Raw genomic sequence first — 25,184 nt, forward strand, 5'->3', positions numbered from 1 at the left:
CTTCGGGGGGAATGTTTCTAACGACGGACGAGGTTTGGTCTGTGGGAAGCTTCGGGGGGAATGTTTCTAACGACGGACGAGGTTTGGTCTGTGGGAAGCTTCGGGGGGAATGTTTCTAACGACGGACGAGGTTTGGTCTGTGGGAAGCTTCGGGGGGAATGTTTCTAACGACGGACGAGGTTTGGTCTGTGGGAAGCTTCGGGGGGAATGTTTCTAACGACGGACGAGGTTTGGTCTGTGGGAAGCTTCGGGGGGAATGTTTCTAACGACGGACGAGGTTTGGTCTCTGGGAAGCTTCGGGGGGAATGTTTCTAACGACGGACGAGGTTTGGTCTGTGGGAAGCTTCGGGGGGAATGTTTCTAACGACGGACGAGGTTTGGTCTGTGGGAAGCTTCGGGGGGAATGTTTCTAACGACGGACGAGGTTTGGTCTCTGGATCGAAGCAGAATCGTGTTGCGACGTAGAAACGATTGAATTCAAACATTCATACGTGATATTTGTAAGTTAAATATTAGTAAAATGACAAATGTATTAAATATATTACCAGATAACATCATCAAAATGTACTCGTGCATGTGGAATGTAGGGGGCGTGGCTTCAATTGTAAAGGGGGCGTGGTCTCACTGAGCCTGCAGTAAGTCACTGGCTTATTCGACTGTTTACGCATGAAATCTGGTTGTTTTATTTGGGATTATTCAACAATATCTTTGTTCCCTATTAAGAACCAAACTTCAAATACATTAAAATTATTCATATTTCTTCCTATAAATGTTTATTCCCATGGAAAGTTTCCAATTTGGAAAATTCCTCGACTTGTGCTGCCCTGTTAACGTCGCATCCAAAACAAATCTGTAAGGGATTATAGATAAATTGGCTGCGATTAAGCAGATCTGGTTCATGTATCACATTTCCATTTGAGACTAAATATTCAGATTAATGCTAATTACAAAGGTCAAAGGTCAAAGAGTGACCCTAACCGGGTGGGTTCACCTCCTGTCAGCTGAGAGCAGCTCCAGGGCTTCGTGACCTGGTCCAGAGGTCTGCCGCCTGCAGCTCCAGGAGGTTTCACTAAATCATCTGGAAAATAACATTTTCTCTTATTTTGAAGTTATTTGCACAAAAGAGTCATTTTCAAAAGGACTTCTCAACTTTCGTCAGTCTGGTTTTTTGTTTTTTTTACAAAATCTGCATTTTATCTTTTACGTTTGTCTCCAGTAATCTTCATTTGATCATTTTAAGGATTGTATTCTGTTGAACGTGTTCAATCAGTTTGAAATGTTTTCAATCTGAGGGTGTGACGTGTGCTGTTGCCCTGATCAACCTAGTAAAGGAGCTCTCAAGCTCAAATCTGGGGGGTTTTCCTGCTTCGAGAAAGGTTAAATAAAAAAAAATCTCTTGGCTGAAGGGGCTATAATAAAAGGCACAACAACTAATGTGAGAAAAATAGGAAAAAAAAACACAAGAAATGGAAAATCAGGTACAAAAACAGCTGAAATGTTCATCGTCCTGAATTCTGATTGAAACTTCATCAATACAACATCAGACACCGTTTCTATTCGTACAGCAGGATTTTAGTTTCTAGAGGTTCAACGTCTTTGAATCATTTTCTGAAGGATGAAATACGTCTGAAGAAAATCTGTGCGACGTCGTTAGTTCTCCCACAAATCAAACATCTCAATCCAACTCGTTCCAGATTCCACGAAGTCTCCGGGGTCGGTCGGTCAGACGTCGGCCAGTCAGCACCGCATCGCCGCCCTGGAGCGGCAGCTGAACATCGAGCTGAAGGTCAAACAGGGGGCGGAGAACATGATTCCCATCTACGCCAACGGGGGAACCAAGGTACGTCACGCCGGCGGGCAGGGTGTGAACTACCGGGGGGGGCCCGGTGGGGCTCAGCCCCCCTTAAAGAGACAGGAACCCCCTTAAAACTAGAGGGGTGGTCTCTAAAATATTGGTTAAATGCTGTTTTTTTCTTATGCATTTCTTTTTTGTTTGTTGTTTGTTTTCAGTTTTGTCATGGTCATGTGTACAATTAGTCTATTTTAATGTATTTTTATTTGTGTCACTTTAAGAAAGTTGCAGTTCCTGTCCTCACCATTGAAGTGTGGGGGCGCTAGTCTTAAACGTCACTTTAAATCAGACAGCCGCTCAATTTCAAACAGGGAAACCTGGTAAATGTTGGATTTCCTAATAATAGAACTAATGTGAGGGACTCTGAGGAGCTTCTGTCTGAAGGTAAAGTCTATAAACTGTAGTATTAATATTCAGCACTGTGTACATGATGGTACTGAGGACCGGAGCTCTGGTCGTCTGGACCTTTATTGTTCTAATTCTGATGGCCATGCGTGTTTGGTGTCAGTTATTGGTTTGTTGCAGCATGTTAACGTATTTCAGAGGTTATTTTGTTCATGTTAATGTGGATTTGATTCCCGGTGGAGTCGCACTTTATTGTTCTTTAACGTTTCATTGACGTCCAGGAAATTCATAGAAAAAACTTTATTGTGGCTTATTGTGTCCCTGAAGCCTGAGTTGGACACCAGTTTAGTCTCAGTGGGGAAGACAGGTCGGCTGTATAATGAAGGTGTTTTCAGTGTCCTCGTCCCCCCCGTCCCCGTCCCCGTCCTGAATCTGTCTCTGCTGGTCTGCTCGGCTCTCCGCAGGACAAGAAGCTCCTCCAGACGGCGCAGCAGATGCTGCAGGACAGCAAGACCAAGATCGACATCATCCGCATGCAGATCCGGAAGGCCATGCAGGCGACGGAGCAGTCGGACGAGCAGCAAAGTACCTCTCTGTTCTCCTCTAGGCTCCTCTTTCATCCCCCCTGTCACTCTCTCCGTCCACAAGCACTGCATATTTCATGATGCTGGCGCTCATGGATCAATTTATGCTTCTGAACTTCACGGCGTGGTCTTCCAGTCACACACACACACACACACACACACACACACACACACACACACACACACACACACACACACACACACACACACACACACACACACACACACACACACACACACACACACACACACACACACACACACACACACACACACATATTCCAGCCCTCTCACTCTCCCAGGTTAGAGCCTTATTGATGTTCCTGCTTCCCTTCATGTTGCTCAGCAGCTAAAAGCCACGGCCCATTTAACTGAGGTTAGGAAGGAAGGAAGGAAGGAAGGAAGGAAGGAAGGAAGGAAGGAAGGAAGGAAGGAAGGAAGGAAGGAAGGAAGGAAGGAAGGAAGGAAGGAAGGAAGGAAGGAAGGAAGGAAGGAAGGAAGGAAGGAAGGAAGGAAGGAAGGAAGGAAGGAAGGAAGGAAGGAAGGGAGGGAGGGAGGGAGGGAGGGAGGGAGGGAGGGAGGGAGGGAGGGAGGGAGGGAGGGAGGGAGGGAGGGAGGGAGGGAGGGAGGAAGGGGAGAGATTTTAATCATGGAGACTCTCCCTGACGGCGTCCAGGCTTTTAGTGTTTTGTTCTCTGCACACGTCTGTGTAGTTTCGTTAGAAAAGCAACCAACAGCGCCCTCCTGTGACCCGACAGACTAACTACATCGTTGTCGGCGTCTCTGCTGCTGCAGTGGAAACGCAACTTCTTTTTTTTTTAGCGGATTAAGTGTTGTCACGTTAAAACATTGTAAACGGGGCTTTACTGTAACTATCGATCAGAAGGAAGCTTTAGAATCAGTCGATCTGTCTACCGTCTCATTTACACGACGTTTTTAAGTGACAACATAAAACTTTTGTTGCGTTTGCGGCTCTTTACCCACAGCGATGCTCAGAGCCACTGAAAATGCAAATTACTAAAAACATAGTAGCAATCCAACTTGGTACTTTTATTTTGACAGTCACCATAAAAACAAACCATCTTGGTAGTTTTATTTTGACAGTCACAGTAATAACAATCTAACTTGGTGGTCTGTCCATATAACAGGCTACTACCTACATCGTTTTCAGCGTTTCTGCCGTTTCCATGTAGACGAACATCATTTTCAAAACTTCTGAAACAAAAACACAAAACAATGTGTTTTCTCTTGAAGGGGTTTAGTTAGTGTGTTCCTCTGAGAGGTTAGAGGTTAGAGAACGGTCCAGTTGATTCTCTATTGAAGAACATTGAACCACAACAGAAGGAAACATTCATATCCTGGTTAAAAAAACCAAACTATCTTTCTAATGAACGAGGCCGGTCTCAAGCGACCCATAGGGAAGCTGTACTGTATACGAGTAGAAACGCAGTAGGATTACTGTAAACCAGCGACAGGCCATGTATTTCCAACTAATCCTTCAGTGGTGTCCTACACATATTAATTCCCCTTAATGCCATCATTACTAATCCATGATATTGATTTACACATACATAACGGGACGTTGCGTCACTGACATCTAATCCATGCAGTTCAACAAGTTTCCTGCTTCGGCCTCAGATGAACCTCAAACCTGAAGCATCAGTATGATCGTGATAACTCTAAGACGATGCACTGCATCGATCCATCGATCATTCTGGAGGAGTGTGCTGATGGTATTTGTGTCCCAGGCAAGCCGGACCTGTGTGGAGTGGAGCTTCGGGTGGAGGAGCTGTGGCATCACTACCGTGTGGAACACGCCATGGCCGAGGGCGCCAAGAACATGCTGCGCCTGCTGGGAGCCGGGAAGGTCCAGGATAAGAAAGCCATGGCAGAGGTCAGAATCCTTTAAAGTCGTCATATCCTCCTGCTTGAACTCCTCCTCCTGTTCACCTCCTCCTCCTCCTCCTCCTGTTCCTCCTGTTCACCTCCTCCTCCTCCTGTTCACCTCCTCCTCCTGTTCTCCTCCTCCTCCTCCTCCTGTTCCTCCTGTTCACCTCCTCCTCCTCCTGTTCTCCTCCTCCTCCTGTTCACCTCCTCCTCCTGTTCTCCTCCTCCTCCTCCTCCTGTCCTCCTCCTGTTCTCCTCCTCCTGTTCTTCTCCTCCTCCTCCTCCTCCTGTTCTCCTCCTCCTCCTCCTGTCCTCCTCCTGTTCTCCTCCTCCTGTTCTTCTCCTCCTCCTCCTCCTCCTGTTCTCCTCCTCCTCCTCCTGTCCTCCTCCTGTTCTCCTCCTCCTGTTCTTCTCCTCCTCCTCCTCCTCCTCCTCCTCCTCCTCCTCCTCCTCCTGTTCTCCTCCTCCTCCTGTTCTCCTCCTCCTCCTCCTCCTGGTCTCGTCGGTCCAGAAACCTTCAGTATTCTAAGTTTCTAGCTCCTCCTTGATTTTCCTCATTTGAATATTGGATCATAGGAGCTACATTCAGAATCTGCTGTGTCTGTGTGAGCTGGACTGGCTCCGCCCACACATGCCCATCTTGGGAAGAGGAGGAAGTACTTCCTCTCGTGGTGCCATGTGCCAGAGCAGAGCTGCCTAATTGGGGGAGGAGTCAAAGGGAGGGCCTACCTTGATTGGGATTGGCTAAACCCCCGATGACACTATATAGGGTTTGATTTCTGATTGGCTGCTTGGAGCAACACACTTTTTAAAACCTGAAACAAGCCAGGGACAGAGAGGACAGACTGTCTTCACTTCTGGGACGTCAGTCCAGGTATGGGGACGAGTAGTACTGCTGGAGAACCTTTAGGAAGTGGATTAGCAGAATGACTCCTTTAAGAACATTGGTTAATGTTTAATAAACGTAATCAGCCTGATTGGCTGCAACATTGATAAAACATTAGATTTGTAGGCGTCTTCCCGAGCATTGAGTCACCAAACAATTAACTATACATGCAGAATAGAAATAAAGAACAGAACTAAAGAAGTGAAATAGTTAGAACTAAATGAATCAACAGATGAGTCTTTTCTTTGTTTGTTTTCTAATATGCTGCTTCATTTTATTTGATTTAATTTTGCTTTAGATATTCTAACCTGTGGCTGTTTTTACCGTCTTTCTTCACCAATAGTTGTTCTACTGCAACAAATTTCACCACTGAGGTCAATGTTATAACAGATAAACTGATTTGTGTGGAATGCTAGTGTATTCAGCTTTTGTGAAGTAAAACTCCTAAGTTCTGTGTGTCCTGTGCTCCGTCTCGCAGGCTCAGTGCGGTTTGAGCGAGTCGTCGCAGCGTCTGGACCTGCTGCGCTGCGCCCTGGAGCAGCGGCTGCTGGAGCTGCCCGAGGACCACCCCAAAGCCTGCCTCATCAAGGAGGAGCTGGTGCTGGCGTCCTCGTCGGCGTTCAGCTCCCGCCACAGCACGCCGTACGTCCACAACCAGTACAGCACGATGAGCAAACCCTCGCCGCTCACAGGTACCCGCCGACTCCACACACAGATGGGAGTCCAGTACGGAGGCAATCCCAGAGTGACGCCACGTCTCCGCCTCAGGTACGCTGCAGGTTCGCCTCCTGGGCTGCGTGGGGCTGCTGGAGGCGGTTCCAGGTCGCAGCAGGGGGGCGCCGGTGGTCCTGCCGTCGTTCTGCCCGGGAGACGGACGCTCCTCCTTCAAACTGAGCGGCCTGTACAGCCGCAGCACCAGCAGCATGAGCCTCAAGATCCCCGGCAAGAGCGACGAGCTCTCCTGTAAGCGCCCACTCCACACGTTGTTCAGCAAGAAACTCACAAGTGTGTTTAGCATTTTTATTCACCAACAATCCCAACAAACACTTAGAATCTGCAGCGTTCCCTTGAAAAGAATCAGTTGTTTACCACTGCTGGAACAGTTTCTCTCAGACTCACAGTCCAGAAGTTGCATTGGTCTGCGTTTAGGACGGGGATCATTTTTTTAACCTCTTGAGGGCCGTCCTCCTCCAGGACCACCCAGTTTTCCACCCAGTTTTCCAAAAGCTTTCATATTTTTCACGAGATGCATATTTGACCTTGTTAGGTTTTGTTCAGACACTTCCTGTACACGTCACCAGAAACCAGAAGATCTAAGCTTTGATCTCATGTCATCGGTGATGAGCTGTTTAGTTTCAGAAAAGTAAAAGCGTGCCATGTGGGTGAACGTGGCATTAAAGGGATTTATCTTAGAAATAGATATAATTTAAAAATAATCCAGCTCTACAAAGTTTGATCTCTGAAACATTTTAGCAAATGTTTTTTTATTTCTAAAAGGACTGTCATCTTATATTTGGACAAATATGGCAGATTGAAAGTCTGCCACTTCGTTATGGTTGCGTTTAGTCTTAGCTCCGCCCCCTCTGGTTTTATTGGTTGAAGCGATGCATGATGGCCAATCCTGAATCAGTACTGCTCCACTTCCCTCCGCTCCTGTTTGCTTGTGCATTCAGACTCGATGAGCAAAAACAAAACCTATAAACAGGATGAGAGGGAGGGTCTCTGTTTCATGCAAGTTGAGCATGTCCAGCCTCGCAATACCACTTTGTACCACAAGGTGGGACAGTGAGACACCCCAGGAGATTATTCGTCCAACAGAAGAAGGAAAAGAAAAACAAACAAAACCTAAAACAATAAAGACACACACATGTTGGAAAATCTGGTGTGTGTGTGTGTGTGTGTGTGTGTGTGTGTGTGTGTGTGTGTGTGTGTGTGTGTGTGTGTGTGTGTGTGTGTGTGTGTGTGTGTGTGTGTGTGTGTGTGTGTGTGTGTGTGTGTGTGTGTGTGTGTGTGTGTGTGTGTGTGTGTGTGTGTGTGTGTGTGTGTGTGTGTGTGTGTGTGTGTGTGTGTGTGTGTGTGTGTGTGTGTGTGTGTGTGTGTGTGTGTGTTCCAGCTGAAGTGAGTGCGGTGCTGAAGCTGGAGAACAGTGTGGTTGGTCAGACGGGATGGAGGCCGGTCGGAGAGCAGGCCTGGGACCAGACCTTCACCGTGGAGCTGGAGAGAGTACGACACACACACACACACACACACACACACACACACACACACACACACACACACACACTCACACTCCCTGGAGCATCGGCAAACATCAGCGTGATTTTTAAATTCTCAAATAAATACAACAGTAAACAAAACTAAAGTCAATAGTTACATATGATTTTTAATGATATTTAATGTTCAGGGTCTTTTAGTTTTTGCTTTTATTGGTCATAAAAATGGAAGTGATGTCAAACATGTTCAGGGGCCATGAGCAGCCCGATGTCAGCAAATAGTTCATTAATAACCTTTAAATTTAAACCTTTTCTCTGTTGCGGTGGGAGTATACAATAAACTCTATTATAGGAACGATGAAACAATCACGACTGAAAAATCACTATATTCTCAACATAAAGCCACAGAAACGTCCCAAAAGAACCTCTGGTAGCTGCTGCATTTATTTCTGGATTGTTTCTAAAAGAGCAGTGGAGAAGATGTGTGGACGGTTTAAGATGCGTGACGGGTGTTTGACCTGTGATCAGTCCAGGGAGATGGAGATCGCCGTGCACTGGAGAGACTTCCGCTCGCTGTGCGCTCTCAAGTACCTGAAGCTGGAGGAGTTCCTGGACAACCAGAGACACCGAGTCCAGCTGGAGCTGGAGCCACAGGGGCTGCTGCTGGCTGAGGTGCAGCGCGCACACACACACACACACACACACACACACACACACACACACACACACACACACACACACACACACACACACACACACACTGAGCACGTACCTGTGTGTGTTTCAGGTGACCTTCTTCAATCCGGTGATCGAGCGAGGCCGCCGGCTCCAGAGGCAGAAGAAAGTCTTTTCTAAACAACACGGTGCGTTTTAGAGAAACAAGCTAGAGCTACACTCGGTAGAGCGCAGACCCTCACCAACTCCACATTTGCTTGTGGAACCGAGTTAGCATCGCTAGCATGATAGCCATGAGCTCATATCAACGCTAACTATGTCGGGTAGCTACATCACTGAAACACTGAGCAGGGAGCGTCTCCATGGCAACAGGCGCTGATCTCCTTTGATCTCCTTTGATCTCCTCCATGAGGCGCCTCTCATCCGCTTTGTATGGGACAGTTTCTCACAGTTTTCTGGGATTTATTCAGAAATGTACTGGATTGATCCTTAGATGATGACGAATCATCCCTGATTAGATCTCATCCAGTTTGGACGAGTGGTTTTTGTGAAAAGTTGTTAGAATTCATACAAACCAATAAATAAATAAATACACGCAGATGAGAACAAAACCTTGTCCAACCTTGCCGGCGAAGGTAAAAATCTCATAGAGAAACATGTCAGGCACTTTTCAGACGAGACGCCGCTGCTCGCTGCCACCGCTGCAGCCGCGGCCACCACCGCCGCGGCCCGCTGCCGCCACCGCCGCTGCACATGAAGCGTTAATGACTGCTGGTATTCGGTGGAACAGGGATTATAAACTTTGCACGAAGTGCAGCCAGGGGTCATGGAACAGCTCAGCAGCTGCACGTTAGAGCTGCACGACACAGATTTCCACGTTTAACATAGATTTCTTTTATCAATTAATCACTTTTTTTTTATTATTATTATTATTTCATCCTGAATCTGTGAATAATCACGTTTATATAATCACATTTTGTTTGGAGTTTTTCTGTACAGTTATAAGAAATATGTCATTTTAATGATATTAAGTCCAGTTTAAGTCAAACTTAAAATCTTGTGAGTGAATTCAAACGTTTTGTTCTTCATTTCTGTCGGCGATGAATTAGTGATGTTAAGAGTAGGGATGGGAATCGAAAACCGGTTCTGATATAGAACCGGTTCCAGTGGATCAATTCCATGGGAATCGTGCGCCTTATATGTGATCGATTCTTCTTAACGATTCGTTTCCCAGCACGACGTCGAGTTGCGTTGCGGTACGTTGCGTTGCGTCACAGAGCTCCTTCAACCAGGAGGAAACATGGAGGAAGAAGGTCTAAAGTGGGAGACGATGAACGACTGGATAATCTGACACGTTAATACGTGTTCCTCTCACCACGTCCTGAATCCACAGAGTCCACCGCCTCTCGCCTCACAGCCACAAGATCCAGTTAAAACAAAAAGCCTCGGCCGGATAAGAGATCGATAAGAGAAGTGATAAAGAATCGAATCGTTAATCGTTAAGTTAGATTTCATGCCTCCTCTTGAAAATAAGTGATTAAATGAATTATCTTCTGAGTGTGTTTTCACTTGGTTTTTTAAGTGGTGTATTTTTAAACCGTGTTCTAGATTTAATTTGAACATGGTATTAAAAAGTATTTCTTATTTGTAATTAGGTTTATTTCCGTCTCCATCAGTCCGGGACGGGGATCGAACTGGGAACCCTCAGTCAGAGCCCCAGTGGATTATTTTATATCGGCTACAAAATCCAAAGATTTCTTAAAATGAAGTCACATCCTTAATATTGAGGAACTCAGAGCTGCTGAATGTGTTGGTGTGTTAATGATCCTCCATGTTTCTGTCTCCAGGGAAGGCCTTCCTGCGTGCGCGGCAGATGAACGTGGACATCGCCACCTGGCTCCGCCTGCTGAGGAACGCCATCCCCACAGGAAGCAACACGCCGGCGTACACGCCCACGTTCTCCAGCAACACGCTCACGCCCAGCGCAGGGTATATAGTGCTGTGAACACAGTAACATCTAGAGCATCTTCCTCCTCTAACATCTCATTATAGAGCATCTCCCTCCACTAGCATCTCATTATAGAGCATCTTCCTCCTCCAACATCTCATTATAGAGCATCTTCCTCCTCGAACATCTCATTATAGAGCATCTTCCTCCTCGAACATCTCATTATAGAGCATCTTCCTCATCTAACATCTCATTATAGAGCATCTTCCCCCTCGAACATCAGATTATAGAGCATCGTCCTCCTCTAACATCTCAATATAGAGCATCTTCCTCCTCTGACATCTCATTATAGAGCATATTCCTCCTCTAAAATCTCATTATAGAGCATATTCCTCCTAAAATCACATTATAGAGCATATTCCTCCTCTAAAATCACACTATAGAGCATCCTCCTCCTCTAACATCTCATTATAGAGCATCTTCCTCCACTAACATCTGATTATAGAGCATCTTCGTCCTCTAACATCACATTATAGAGCATCTCCGTCCTCTAACATCTCATTATAGAGCATCTTCCACCGATAACATCTCATTATAGAGCATCTTCTTTCACTAACATCTCGTTATAGAGCACCCTCCTTCACTAACATTACATTATAGAGCGTCTTCCTTCACTAAAATCTCGTTATAGAGCATCTTCCTCCGCCAACATCACATTATAGAGCATCTTCCTCCTCTAACATCAGATTATAGAGCATCTTCCTTCACTAACATTACATTATAGAGCGTCTTCCTTCACTAACATCTCACTATAGAGAATCTTCCCCCTCTAACATCACATTATAGAGCATCTTCCTTCACTAACATCTCATTATAGAGCATCTTCCTTCACTAACATTACATTATAGAGCATCTTCCTTCACTAACATCTCATTATAGAGCATCTTCCTTCACTAACATTACATTATAGAGCATCTTCCTCCCACTAGTCCAATCCAACCCAGATTTCGTGTCAAACCATTTTTTTCCTCTTTTTGTTTCCTAGAGAAATCTCGGTGGAGAAACTGACCCTGGAGAGCGACTCTGCCGGTAGAGCAGAGGTCAGGAGGGACGTGGTAGACGCTCCGGCCACCTCGGTGAGAGAGAGAGAGAGGGAGGGAGGGAGGGAGGGAGGAGAGGAGAGAGAGAGAGAGAGAGAGAGAGAGAGAGAGAGAGAGAGAGAGAGAGAGATGAGAGAGAGAGAGAGAGAGAGAGAGAGAGAGAGAGAGAGAGAGAGAGAGAGAGAGAGAGAGAGAGAGAGAGAGAGAGAGAGAGAGAGAGAGAGAGAGAGAGAGAGAGAGAGAGAGAGAGAGAGAGAGAGAGAGAGAGAGAGAGAGAGAGAGAGAGACTATCAGGTTGCCTTCCTGTCCACTTCCTACCTGCAGCCCTAGAAACGCTGCTGCCGTCATGAAATGTGAAACAGGCGACCTGATCTGAGGGCGGCGGCTTTAAAGAGACGTAATTAGGATGGAGGCGGAGCTTCAATATGATCAGGTCCAAATCCCAGAGGTTCTCTCCGTCTGCAGGGGGCGGCCATGTGCCGGAGGTGTGGACGTCATCCCAGCGTGTCTTTATTCCTGCAGGGAGCAAAACATTCTGCAGTCACAGGGATTATTAATCTAGGGAAACACATTCCATCACTTTTTAGTCGCTTCCAGTTTTACGAAGTGAGTTTTCAGACGATCCCTCCTGCAGCGTCGCCCAGACGCTCGTGAAGACGCGTCGTTTTGAGCATCCATCATATTATCATGGTGATGTCATCAGAGCTGTGTGCTTTTAAGGGTTTTGGAATCAGAAATGACAAATATTTAGAAGTTTTACCACTGACCTCTACATAACAAATACAAGTGTGTTTTTTGTTACAAGGCTTTTTAAATATTTATATATTATATCATACTTTCTACTGCTTTTTTCATTAAAGCTTATTAGAGAATTTGAATTCATCACGTCGCACTAAAGATCCATTCCTTAATAAAGCTGTGTTTTAATTAAATCATTTCTAGTATTAACCTGTACTATCGTCTAGACTACAGTGATTTATTCTCTTTAATTAGAAGGAATAAATGTTGTAAAAAAACAAAACCCTGAACCTCAATAATTCACTGCTACTGTTCCTCCCTGAAGTGCTCCGGTAGAACCTGAAAACATGGAGACAGGAACTGTCTGCTCTATTTATAATAACTTCTATGTGTTAATGTCCAACTCACTGCTTGGGGGGGGGGGGGGGGGGGGGGGGTCACTGGCAGATGGTGTTGAATTATTACATGATTAATTAGTCGACTAATTAGCAGTGAGGATGGGGGGGGGGGTCGACCAGCATGGGGTCGAGTGCCACACACTGTCCCACAGTACATTTCACTTCCTGTTTGTCCTTCATTTCCTCTCACCTCCTCCTCAGGAGCAGACGCCGGTCACCGAGCCCCCGCCTACACCGGACAGCCCCGCCCACGAGCAGCCCCCCAGGTCAACATCCACCAACTCTTTACGCAGGTAGACACACACACACACACACACACACGTCTGTGCAATATGGCCACACAGTGTGACTCCAGGAACAATCTGCTCCCTGTTCTTAACGCCTGGCAGGAACGCTGAGTCGTCACATTTTGATTGTAGACTAACAAAAAAAACAACGACCCTGTGTGTGTGTGTGTGTGTGTGTGTGTGTGTGTGTGTGTGTGTGTGTGTGTGTGTGTGTGTGTGTGTGTGTGTGTGTGTGTGTGTGTGTGTGTGTGTGTGTGTGTGTGTGTGTGTGTGTGTGTGTGTGTGTGTGTGTGTGTGTGTGTGTGTGTGTGTGTGTGTGTGTGTGTGTGTCAGGCCCAGCAGGGGGCCGCTCTGCCTGCAGGACTTCAAGCTGATAGCCGTTCTGGGTCGGGGACACTTTGGAAAGGTAGCTGCTCTTTATTTCTCTCCTCTGCTGCGTCGCTCGTTTCACGTGAACAGTCATTTTAGCCGTTTCTGGTCTCCGTGTCTTCAAGTCACGTCGCCCCCTAAAGGCCTGGCATATGTACTATATAGTTCGTAGTGACATGTGGGTGGATTTTTATTTTTTTGAGAACCGTTTCCAAGGTGGAACATTTTGAGCACGTTCCCACTCCGTCTCCATGGAAATGGGGCCTGGGGGAGAAACTTTTGGAAAATGCTTTGACTCCGTCTCCGTGGAAGTGGACAATGAAACATTGCATCTCCTTAATGGGGAAAATGCACATTTTTGAAAAACGCTGTGACTCCATCGCCATCGGAACAGGCAATAATGTCACTTTATGCAAACTGCTTCCAAGGTGGAACATTTTGACACGCTCCCACTCTGTCTCCATGGAAATGATGGAGGAAAGCAACTTTTTGAAATATGCTTCCACTTCATCTCTATGGAAATGGGCAAAACTGCAACTTTTTGAACACACTGCCCCCCCTGTCACCATGGAAACGGGTGGAAAGAAAATATTTTTTCCATGGAATTTGGCAAAAATGCAACTTTTTTAAAAACTTTTCTGAAACAAACTGCCTTTTCACTTCAAACGTGTAACTAGTTTCTTACCTTCTGCTGATTCCTGCACTCACTTCTTCTAACCGACTCTTCAAAATCCTCATTTCTGACCTTATAGCACTTTTTCCTTGATTCATCAGATCAGAGGTTTTTTTTCTTCTTTTGGTGATGAATAGACTCCATCATCAAGCAGAAACCGAGCGGCTGATGTTTTCTTTGTCGTGACAGAGCGGCAACACACTGAGACCTTTTGAGTTTTGGAACAACAGAACAGAGACTCGAGGACTTGTTGAGGAGCCGCGACATGTTGCTGCTGTGACGTTCAGGTTATATTAGAATAACAGAAGAATTCAACGCAAAAGCACCACAGGCTAGAAATCATGTGACGTGAAGAGAAGAGCTGCCAGATACAGAAACATCCTCATTTTACCGTCTTGTCACGAGGCCACGCGGGAACAAGTGAGCAAATACATTGAGCTGAAGAAATCTGCACATCTTTGGCCACAACGAGTCGACGTCTGTTTCTTGGTTTTGTTAATGTTCTGAATCAAACCCCAGTGAAATAATAGATTTGAATGTGACTCGGTCTAAAAAGGTTGAACGAAGTGTGTGTTGGACTGTTCAGGTGTTGCTGTCGGAGTACAGAAGGACAGGCAGCCTGTACGCCATCAAAGCTCTGAAGAAAGGCGACATCGTGGCGAGGGACGAAGTGGAGAGGTTGGATTTTGTCTTTTAACCACGACTCCGCTGCACGACGAGCGCCGGCTCACCCCCCCCCCCCCCCCCCCCCATCTGTCTCCACTCCAGCCTCATGTGTGAGAAGCGGATCTTTGAGACGGTCAACGGCTCGCACCACCCCTTCCTGGTCAACCTGTTTGCGTGTTTCCAGACGCCGGAACACGTTTGTTTCGTCATGGAGTACACGGCCGGCGGCGACCTCATGATGCACATCCACGCCGACGTGTTCTCCGAGCCCCGGGCCGTGTGAGTCTCCACTCTGTGTCTTATGTTGACGGTGCTGCAGGACGCCGCCGCAGGACAGTGCCGCAGGACGGTGCCGCACGCCGCTGCAGGACGCCGCCGCAGAACGGTGCCGCAGGACGGTGCCGCAGGACGGTGCTGCAGGACGCCACTGCAAGAGGCTGCGTGTTGAACTCTGTCCGTCTCTCTGTGCTTCAGGTTCTACTCCGCCTGTGTGGTTCTCGGCCTGCAGTTCCTCCATGACCATAAGATCGTGTACAGGTGAGGACGGAGGTGGTCTCCACCTTCCACTCCTGTGAGGATGTAAATGTGTGTTTCTAAGTGTTTCACGCCTCACGTACCAAGAACCGTTTTGTTAGAAACGCCCCGTCGACCTTTGACCTTCACCAAGTTCAACTTGTGTGGAGCCACAAAACGTTATTTTTTTAAATACACCAATTCATAATGGAACTTATTTTATGACGACTGTAGCTGTTTTAGTTTTTTTTGCTATTTTAATTTATTTATTTATTTATTTTGCTTCCTTTTTAACTTTTGTACTGATTTAAGCTTATTTTTTCTTTTCTTTTTCAAATTAAGTATTTTAGTACTTCCCCATTGATGACATCTGGAAACTTTAAATAAACCAATCAGAATTCTGACACCTTGAGCTCCATGTCTATGTTTTAGTCATCAGAGGCCTCTAGGACGTGTTAATATGGACGTCCAGCCGCAGTGCAGATTGAGCCTCTGGATTACAACAGAGCTTCTCCGTTCTCAATGAGGAAGTGCCAACATACTGAACGTGGAAGTTATCTTGTGAACAAGGCAGAAGCCTTCACTTTGCACTTATTTTATTAATTTGTTTTGTACTATCCAAACAAAGACATTCATCAAATGTCACAGAAAAGTTAAAAAAAACTCCTAAGGAAAGAGACGTTTTCAGAAACGTGTGCAAAATTTGGGTTTTTAGTAAATTTGACTTCAATTTGATGATGTTGTATACAGAATAGATGCATTTTATTCACTTTTACTTTCATTGTTTCACATGATAATTGTATTGTTCCTGCTCAGAGATCTCAAATTGGACAACTTGCTGCTGGACACGGAGGGATTCGTGAAGATTGCAGATTTTGGCCTCTGTAAAGAAGGTCAGTTCAACCTTCACACATTAAGACACAAGCAGAAAAAATATCAATAAAGTACCAGTAAAAGTAAAACAGTATCAATGAAATAGCAGTAATCACTTAATAGTCACAATTAAGTACCAGTAAAAGTAAAAAGTATCAAAGTGACAGTAATAGTTAAAAAGTAACTATAAAGAACTCGGAAAAGGAGAAAAAAAAGTATCAATAAAGTACCAGTAATACTTTAAATATGATAAATGGACTCACTTATATAGCACATTTCACTAACAACAGCCCCAAAGCGCTTTACAAAGCTCATCACATTCACCCATTCACACACCATTGGAGGCTGCAGCCACTCCAATGGCTGTCACTCCAATGGGGGCAGTTTGGGGTTCAGTGTTCTTGCCCAAGGACACTTCGGCACGTAGGCAGGCAGAGATGGGAATTAAACCTGCAACCTTCCGATTGGGAGACGACCGCTCGAGTGTGATCAGATTGACCACAATTTTGATAGGTTGCATCAGAGCCTGGTCCTCATCACAGCCGTACAACAATTACAACCATCGGCCTTAGCGCCACCTGCTGGAAACAGAAAGTTTGGTCTCCATAACCTGTCCATTCTCTGACAGGCCCCAAATTTCACATTTTATCAGATGACATACATGTGCTGATTGACTTTCTGTGTCAGAGTCAAGCAGCAACAACCTGTTCAAGGCTGCTTGGAGCTTTAATTTAGCATTATGTCTGGGTCTGCTGTCCATCCTTATCTTACTGATGTGATGCTGAAATTCACCAAATATTAACTCTGCATGTGAATTAGCTGTGTCTGCACCTTTGCCAGCTTCAGCACATATTCAAATACACAAATGACACATTTGAGTAGTATTTTTCATTTATTAAAGCAGAACTGGGCATCAAAGAACATGCATGCATGCTTTCTTTATAACAAGCCATAGATGTTATGAATGCCAGAGCTGCACACAGTCCACCTCCTCTACACAGGACCTGAGTCACTGGATCTTTAGCAAAGAAAAAATATATTGACATTATGGACCATTTCTGAAACATAAACTCAACACAAACACTGGGTATGACATCACTGAGTGTGACTTGGATCTATTGGCTTTGATCCCAAGATGAAAGCTTGATGACATCACAACAGAGAAACTTTGTGCCTTTTATGTGCAAAGAACTATGTCAGATCAGCACAAATCTTTTAACTGTTCACCTGGAAGGACTAAGGACCATTTGGCACAGTAGCAAACACAGTGATAGTTTATTCTAAACGGATTGAGAAGCACCAGCTAACACAGTAGCAAACACAGTGATAGTTTTGTTTAAAATAGGTTTGAGAATGACTGAAAGAGGCAGAGATTTTAAACAGGGCCCTCCCGTGGCTGCTAAGCCGGGCGTTGCTCGTGAGATAATGATGCTGCGCTGTCGTATCAAGAAACTCGTGAAGGAACATCAAGAAATGTTCAAGCTGGGAATTGCTTTGAGCAGCCCGGAAACCCTGCAAATTGAAGAGGAGCTGAGGAGAATCCTATCCAGAATGGAGCATCTCCAGAGGATTTCTGGACAGTCGGAGGAAGAAGGACAGAAGGAGGCCACGGTCTCCTCAGACAGCCAGTCACCTCAAACAACAAAGAGGGACTTGGAAGAAGAAGTCATCCAGCTGAAGGCGAAGCTCGTTGGCAGTGGAGAAGCCATTCCTGAAATGCAGAAGGAGAATGAGAGTCTCCCTGCAATGATGCACACTGACTTTGAAGAGCTGGCTGAACTAAAACGTCAGGACCTCCAGAAAGGTGTGGACATGAAGACGAAGAAGCTCAACGCTCTGGAGGAGAGGTTCCAGCAGTTGGAGGAGAAAGACAGGCTGCTGCATGAGAAGAATACCCTCCACATTAGCGACAATACCCTGCTGCATGAGAACAGTGGCCAGCAGCATGAGAAGGAGACCCTCCATGGTAAAAACGGCACGCTGCAGGATGAGAACAAGGCGCTACTGGATGAGAAAGAGAGCCTCCAAACTCAGTGCATTACTCTGCTGGAGCAAAAGAAGGCACTGCTGCATGAAAAGGAGACTCTCAGAACTAACTACAATACCCTGAAGCATGAGAACAATGCCCTGCTGGATGAGAAGGAGACCCTGCTGAATGAGAAGTTGACCCTCAACATTAGCTACAATACCCTGCTGCATGAGAACAATGGCCAGCTGCATGAGAAGGTCACCCGCCAGACTAACTACAATACCCTGCTGGATGAGAAAGAGTCGCTGCTGCATGAGAAGGAGACTCTCCATGCTAAGAACAGCACGCTGCAGGATGAGAACAAGGCGCTACTGGATGAGAAAGAGAGCCTCCAAACTCAGTGCATTACTCTGCTGGAGCAAAAGAAGGCGCTGCTGCATGAAAAGGAGACTCTCAGAACTAACTACAATACCCTGAAGCATGAGAACAATGCCCTGCTGGATGAGAAGGAGACCCTGCTGAATGAGAAGTTGACCCTCGACATTAGCTACAATACCCTGCTGCATGAGAACAATGGCCAGCTGCATGAGAAGGTCACCCGCCAGACTAACTACAATACCCTGCTGGATGAGAAAGAGTCGCTGCTGCATGAGAAGGAGACTCTCAACACTTACTACAATGCCCTGCAGCTTGAGAAGGAGACCCTCCATGCTAAGAACGGCACGCTGCAGGATGAGAACAAGGTGCTGCTGGATGAGAAAGAGAGCCTCCAAACTCAGTGCATTACTCTGCTGGAGCAAAAGAAGGCGCTGCTGCATGAAAAGGAGACTCTCAGAACTAACTACAATACCCTGAAGCATGAGAACAATGCCCTGCTGGATGAGAAGGAGACCCTGCTGAATGAGAAGTTGACCCTCGACATTAGCTACAATACCCTGCTGCATGAGAACAATGGCCAGCTGCATGAGAAGGTCACCCGCCAGACTAACTACAATACCCTGCTGGATGAGAAAGAGTCGCTGCTGCATGAGAAGGAGACTCTCAACACTTACTACAATGCCCTGCAGCATGAGAAGGAGACCCTCCATGCTAAGAACAGCACGCTGCAGGATGAGAAAGAGAGCCTCCAAACTCAGTGCATTACTCTGCTGGAGCAAAAGAAGGCGCTGCTGCATGAAAAGGAGACTCTCAGAACTAACTACAATACCCTGAAGCATGAGAACAATGCCCTGCTGGATGAGAAGGAGACCCTGCTGAATGAGAAGTTGACCCTCAACATTAGCTACAATACCGTGCAGCATGAGAACAATGCCCTGCTTCATGAGAAGGTGACCCGCCAGACTAACTACAATACCCTGCTGGATGAGTACAAAATGCTGCTGCCTGAGGAGACTGTCAAAACTAACTACAATACCCTGCAGCATGAGAACAATACCATGCTGCATGAGAAGGAGACTCTCAAAACCAACTACAATACCCTGCAGCATGAGAACAATACCATGCTGCATGAGAAGGAGATCCTTCTGCATGAGAATGAGACTCTCAAAACTAACTACAATACCATGCTGCATGAGAAGGATACCCTTATGCATGAGAAAGAGACTCTCAAAACTAACTACAATACCATGCTGCATGAGAAGGATACCCTTATGCATGAGAAAGAGACTCTCAAAACTAACTACAATACCATGCTGCATGAGAAGGATACCCTTATGCATGAGAAAGAGACTCTCAAAACTAACTACGATACCCTGCAGCAAAAGAATAATACCCTGCAGCATGAGAACAATACCATGCTGCATGAGAAGGATACCCTTCTGCATGAGAAGGAGACTCTCAAAACCAACTACAATACCCTGCAGCAAAAGAACAATACCCTGCAACATGAGAACAATACCATGCTGCATGAGAAGGAGGCCCTCAATGCTAAGAACAACACACTGCAGGATCAGAACAAAGTACTGCTGGATGAGAAAGAGAGCCTCCAAACTCAGTGCATTACCCTTCTGCATGATAATGAGACCCTTCTGCATGAGAAGGAGACCCTCAATGCTAGGAGCAACATGCTTCAGGATGAGAACATTGCCCTGTTGTATGAGAAGGGGACCCTGGTAAATAAGACGTTGACCCTCGACATAAACTACAATGCCCTGCTGCATGAGAAGGCGACTCTCCATACTAACTACAATACAATGCTGCATGAGAAGGAGACCCTGCAGCATGAGATGGAGTCCCTGCAGCATGAGAACAATACCATGCAGCATGAGAAGGAGACTCTTCACACTAACTACAATACAATGCTGCATGAGAAGGAGGCCCTACAGCATGAGATGGAGGCCTTGCAGCATGAGAAGGCGACTCTCCACACTAACTACAATACAATGCTGCATGAGAAGGAGGCCCTACAGCATGAGATGGAGGCCTTGCAGCATGAGAAGGCGACTCTCCACACTAACTACAATACAATGCTGCATGAGAAGGAGACCCTGCAGCATGAGAAGGAGACCCTGCAGCATGAGAACAATACCATGCAGCATGAGAAGGAGACTCTCCACACTAACTACAATACAATGCTGCATGAGAAGGAGACCCTGCAGCATGAGATGGAGTCCCTGCAGCATGAGAACAATACCATGCAGCATGAGAAGGAGACTCTCCACACTAACTACAATACAATGCTGCATGAGAAGGAGGCCCTGCAGCATGAGATGGAGTCCTTGCAACATGAGAACGCGACTCTCCACACAAACTACAATACAATGCTGCACAAGAAGGAAACGCTCCATGCTAAGAACAACACGCTGCAGGGTGAGAACAAGGCGCTGCTGGATGAGGAAGAGCGCCTCCAAACTCAGTGTTATACCCTACTGGATGAGAAGATGAGGCAAGAGGAGGCCAACAGGGTCTTAGTGGAGGAACTCCAGGCCAAGAAAAAGAAGAAAAAAAGCTTCTTCAGGCGACTCTTCAAAAGGAGCTAAACAATGGCCTCAGAGAGAAGAAGGTTTCAGAGGTCGAAGAACTCCAAGACAACAGAACTGAGTCGGAAGAGCGGAACAAGGAACAGATGCAGCTGGCAAGGAAAGAGAGAGAGAAGGAAGTGGAAAAGAAAGAAGAGTGTTCCTGGTATGGATGCTTCCAGGTAAGTATGAAGTCACCAGAAGAGGAGGAGGCTGCTCTGGGACCGCTCATTTCTACTACCTGCCGTGGCGAAGACGTCCAGATCAGACTCTCCAGAAACCATCAATCCATTAGAAATCATTCCTGTGGTTTTTCTCCAGGTGCTCTGGATTCCCCACAACTCTGGTTACAAAACAAAAGCCCCTTTCTCCTGGAGCACATTGTTGAAACCATCTTCCATTTAGTGATTTAAGCACCAGATTTGGCTCACGGGTGCTTCAGAACCTGCTCTCTCTCTGGAGCACGCAGGCCATTGGAGCTGGCGCTGAGACTCTGGATTCAAAAGCAGCATCAACAGTATCAAATGCTGCACTAAGGTCCAGAAGAAGTAAACCAGATAGAAGAGCTCTATCTGAGGCCATTAGAAGGTCACTAGTAACTTTTAGCAGTGCAGTCTCTGTACTGTGGTTCATTCTGAAGCCGGACTGAAGGTCCTCTAACAGATTATTCTCCTGCAGATAATCCTGGAGTTGTTTAGCCACTACTTGCTCCAGAACCTTTGACAGGAAAGGAAGGTTGGAGATCGGCCTGTAGTTTGAGAGAAGGCTTGCGTCTAAGTTTGGCTTCTTCTCTTTCAAAGGTCTTTTTATTATTGAAAAATAATAACAGAAAATAGCATTTACTGTACAGGGAAATACCCCCCCCCTCCCCTCCAGATATGACAGTCGTGGGTCTCTCAAAGAATTTCAGGAAGGGGTCCCACAATTTATGAAATTTGCTTTCTGTTCCCTGGGTGGTGTAACGTATTTTCTCTAGATTTAAGCAGGTCATTGTTTCTCTTATCCAGTGCGAAACAGACGGCGGGGCAGGGTCTCTCCACGGCAGTAAAATTGCTTGCCGGGCTAGCAAAGACGTAAAGGCCAGGACATTGAGCTTTGATTTTGGCAGGTTTAAATCTGAAGATATCCCAAAGACAGCGGTCAAAGGGTTTGGCTGAAATTGGTGGTGAAGTGTCTCTGACATAGCTTGAAAAAATTATGTCCAAAACTTCGATAAGGCGGGACAGGACCAAAACGTGTGAATGAGTGAGCCGGGAGCACCTTTACATTTATCACAAGTAGGGTCCACATCAGGATACATGCCAGCCAATTTTGTTTTAGATATATGAATGCAATGTGGATTGGGTGGCAGTCGACGGCAGGGGCCTCGACGACCTGATCCCCGGACACGGAACCTAGCTTTTGGGACATGGAACGTCACCTCGCTGGGGGGGAAGGAGCCTGAGCTTGTGCGGGAGGTAGAGAGATACCGGCTAGATATAGTCGGGCTCACCTCCACCCAGAGCTTGGACTCTGGAACCCAGCTCCTTGACAGGGGCTGGACACTCCACTTCTCTGGAGTTGCCCGCGGTGAGAGGCGGCGGGCTGGTGTGGGCTTGCTTATTGCCCCACAGCTCAGCCGCCATGTGTTGGAGTTCACCCCGGTGAACGAGAGGGTCGCGTCCCTACGCCTTCGGGTAGTGGACAGGTCTCTGACGTTGTCTCGGCCTACGGACCGAACAGCAGTACAGAGTACCCGACCTTCTTGGAGTCCCTGGGAGGGGTGCTGGATAGTGCTCCAACTGGGGACTCCATTGTTCTATTGGGGGACTTCAATGCCCACGTGGGCAACGACAGTGTGACCTGGAAAGGGGTGATTGGGAGGAACGGCCTCCCTCATCTGAACCCGAGCGGTGTTCTGTTATTGGACTTCTGTGCTAGTCACAGTTTGGCCATAACGAACACCATGTTCGAGCACAGGGGTGTCCATAAGTGCACTTGGCACCAGGACACCCTAGGCTGGAGGGCGATGATAGACTTTGTGGTCGTGTCATCTGATCTCCGGCCACGTGTCTTGGACACTCGGGTGAAGAGAGGGGCAGAGCTGTCAACTGATCACCACCTGGTGGTGAGTTGGATGCGCTGGACGGGGAGAAAGCCGGACAGACTCGGCAGGCCCAAACGTGTCACGAGGGTCTGTTGGGAACGCCTGGCCAAGCCCTCTGTCCGCGCAGTCTTCAACTCCCGCCTCCGGGAGAGCTTCTCACGGATTCCGGGGGAGGTTGGAAACATTGAGTCCGAGTGGACTATGTTCTCCACCTCCATTGTTGAAGCTGCTACTCGGAGCTGTGGTCGCAGGGTCTCTGGTGCCTGTCGTGGCGGCAACCCCCGAACCCGGTGGTGGACACCAGAAGTAAGGGATGTCGTCAAGCTGAAGAAGGAGTCCTATCGGGCGCTGTTGGCTCATAGGAATCCTGAGGCAGCTGACGGGTACCGGCAGGCCAGGCGGGCCGCAGCCCGGGCCGTGGTGGAGGCAAAAACTCGGGCCTGGGAGGAGATCGGGGAGGCCATGGAGGAGGACTATCGGTCGGCCCCGAGGAAATTCTGGCAAACCGTCCGGCGCCTCAGGAGGGGGAAGCAGTTTTCCACCAACACCGTCTACAGTGGAGGTGGGGAGCTGTTGACCTCAACTGGGGATGTCGTCGGGCGGTGGAAGGAATACTTCGAGGACCTCCTCAATCCCACCATCACGTCTTCCGCTGAGGAAGCAGAGGCTGGGTTCTCAGAGGTAGACTCGTCCATTACCCAGGCTGAAGTCACCGAGGTAGTTGCTAAGCTCCTCAGTGGCAAGGCACCGGGAGTGGATGAGATTCGCCCTGAGTTCCTTAAGTCTCTGGATGTGCAGGGACTGTCGTGGCTGACACGTCTCTGCAACATTGCGTGGCGGTCGGGGACAGTGCCTCTGGAGTGGCAGACCGGGGTGGTGGTCCCTCTTTTTAAGAAGGGGGATCGGAGGGTGTGTTCCAACTACAGGGGGATCACACTCCTCAGCCTCCCTGGGAAAGTTTATTCCAGGGTACTGGAGAGGAGGATCCGGCCGTTAGTCGAACCTCGGATCCAAGAGGAACAATGCGGTTTTCGTCCAGGTCGCGGAACACTGGACCAGCTCTATACCCTCCACCGGCTACTCGAGGGTTCATGGGAGTTCGCCCAATCAGTCCACATGTGTTTTGTGGACCTGGAGAAGGCGTTCGACCGTGTCCCTCGGGACGTCCTGTGGGGGGGTGCTCCGGGAGTATGGAGTCCGGGACCCTTTGCTAAGGGCTGTCCGGTCCCTGTACGCCCGGAGCAGGAGTTTGGTTCCCATTGCCGGCAGTAAGTCGGACCTGTTCCCAGTGCACGTTGGCCTCCGGCAGGGCTGTCCTTTGTCACCGGTTCTGTTCATAACTTTTATGGACAGAATTTCTAGGCACAGCCAGGGACCGGAGGGGGTCTGGTTTGGGGACCACAGGATCTCGTCTCTGCTTTTTGCAGACGATGTGGTCCTGGTGGCTTCATCAAACCTGGACCTTCAGCGTGCACTGGCGCGGTTCACAGCCGAGTGTGACGCAACTGGGATGAGGATCAGCACCTCTAAATCCGCTTTGTTTTTTGGCAGCTGCAGAGTTTCATATCTCACACGAGGATGTTTTCCATTCCAAATGAATCGGGATATCACCTTATCCCATTCTCTAAATTGTTTATCAGGAATGTGCACGGGGAGAGACTGGAACAGATAGAGCAGTCTGGCCAAGATGTTCATTATTCTGCTCCCAATATCTCGGGGTAGAGGCGTCCACCTGTCAATCATCTCTGAGTTGTGTAGAGATCAGGTTGTAGTTTTTATTGTACAATTGAGATACGTCTTTTGTTAATTTAATCCCCAAATAATTGATAGATGTTGATTCCCAGTTAAATTTATCTAAATTTTTTAGTTCCAGTGGTGGTGTGAAACTGAACACTAAGGCCTGTGTTTGGTTAATATTTAGAGAGGTGGTGGTGGTGGTGTGGGTGTGGGTGGTGGTGTGGGTGGTGGTGTGAAACTGAACACTAAGGCCTGTGTTTGGTTAATATTTAGAGTGTAGCCAGACATTGCTCCATACATCTGCAAAAGATCCATTAATTTAGGGATTCCCAACACAGGATTCTTTAGAAGAACATCGTCTGCGTACAGACATATCTTATATTCCGTGTCTTTTATAACAACTCCTTCTAACATTGGATCCTGTCTTA

The 25,184-nt window shown here is 47.2% G+C and overlaps 1 protein-coding gene across 3 annotated transcripts in view; it reads left to right on the top strand.

The window, feature by feature from the left end:
• The window catches only part of pkn1b (protein kinase N1b), a 47,037-nt gene that overhangs the window by 16,808 nt on the left and 5,045 nt on the right, over window positions 1-25,184 (top strand). For all 3 annotated transcript variants that reach the window (XM_080487939.1, XM_080487938.1, XM_080487937.1), the window contains exons 3-18: window positions 1,695-1,840; window positions 2,662-2,782; window positions 4,530-4,675; window positions 6,033-6,246; window positions 6,323-6,517; window positions 7,668-7,777; window positions 8,296-8,439; window positions 8,555-8,630; window positions 10,290-10,431; window positions 11,436-11,526; window positions 12,828-12,919; window positions 13,247-13,319; window positions 14,542-14,633; window positions 14,724-14,900; window positions 15,096-15,158; window positions 15,951-16,027. In XM_080487939.1, coding sequence (XP_080344065.1) covers window positions 1,695-1,840; window positions 2,662-2,782; window positions 4,530-4,675; window positions 6,033-6,246; window positions 6,323-6,517; window positions 7,668-7,777; window positions 8,296-8,439; window positions 8,555-8,630; window positions 10,290-10,431; window positions 11,436-11,526; window positions 12,828-12,919; window positions 13,247-13,319; window positions 14,542-14,633; window positions 14,724-14,900; window positions 15,096-15,158; window positions 15,951-16,027 — 1,959 coding nt within the window. The remainder of the gene's footprint in view (window positions 1-1,694; window positions 1,841-2,661; window positions 2,783-4,529; window positions 4,676-6,032; window positions 6,247-6,322; window positions 6,518-7,667; window positions 7,778-8,295; window positions 8,440-8,554; window positions 8,631-10,289; window positions 10,432-11,435; window positions 11,527-12,827; window positions 12,920-13,246; window positions 13,320-14,541; window positions 14,634-14,723; window positions 14,901-15,095; window positions 15,159-15,950; window positions 16,028-25,184) is intronic.

This window comes from Lipophrys pholis (assembly GCF_963383615.2).
Source record: "Lipophrys pholis genome assembly, chromosome: 19".
Classification (NCBI taxonomy): Eukaryota; Metazoa; Chordata; class Actinopteri; order Blenniiformes; family Blenniidae; genus Lipophrys; species Lipophrys pholis.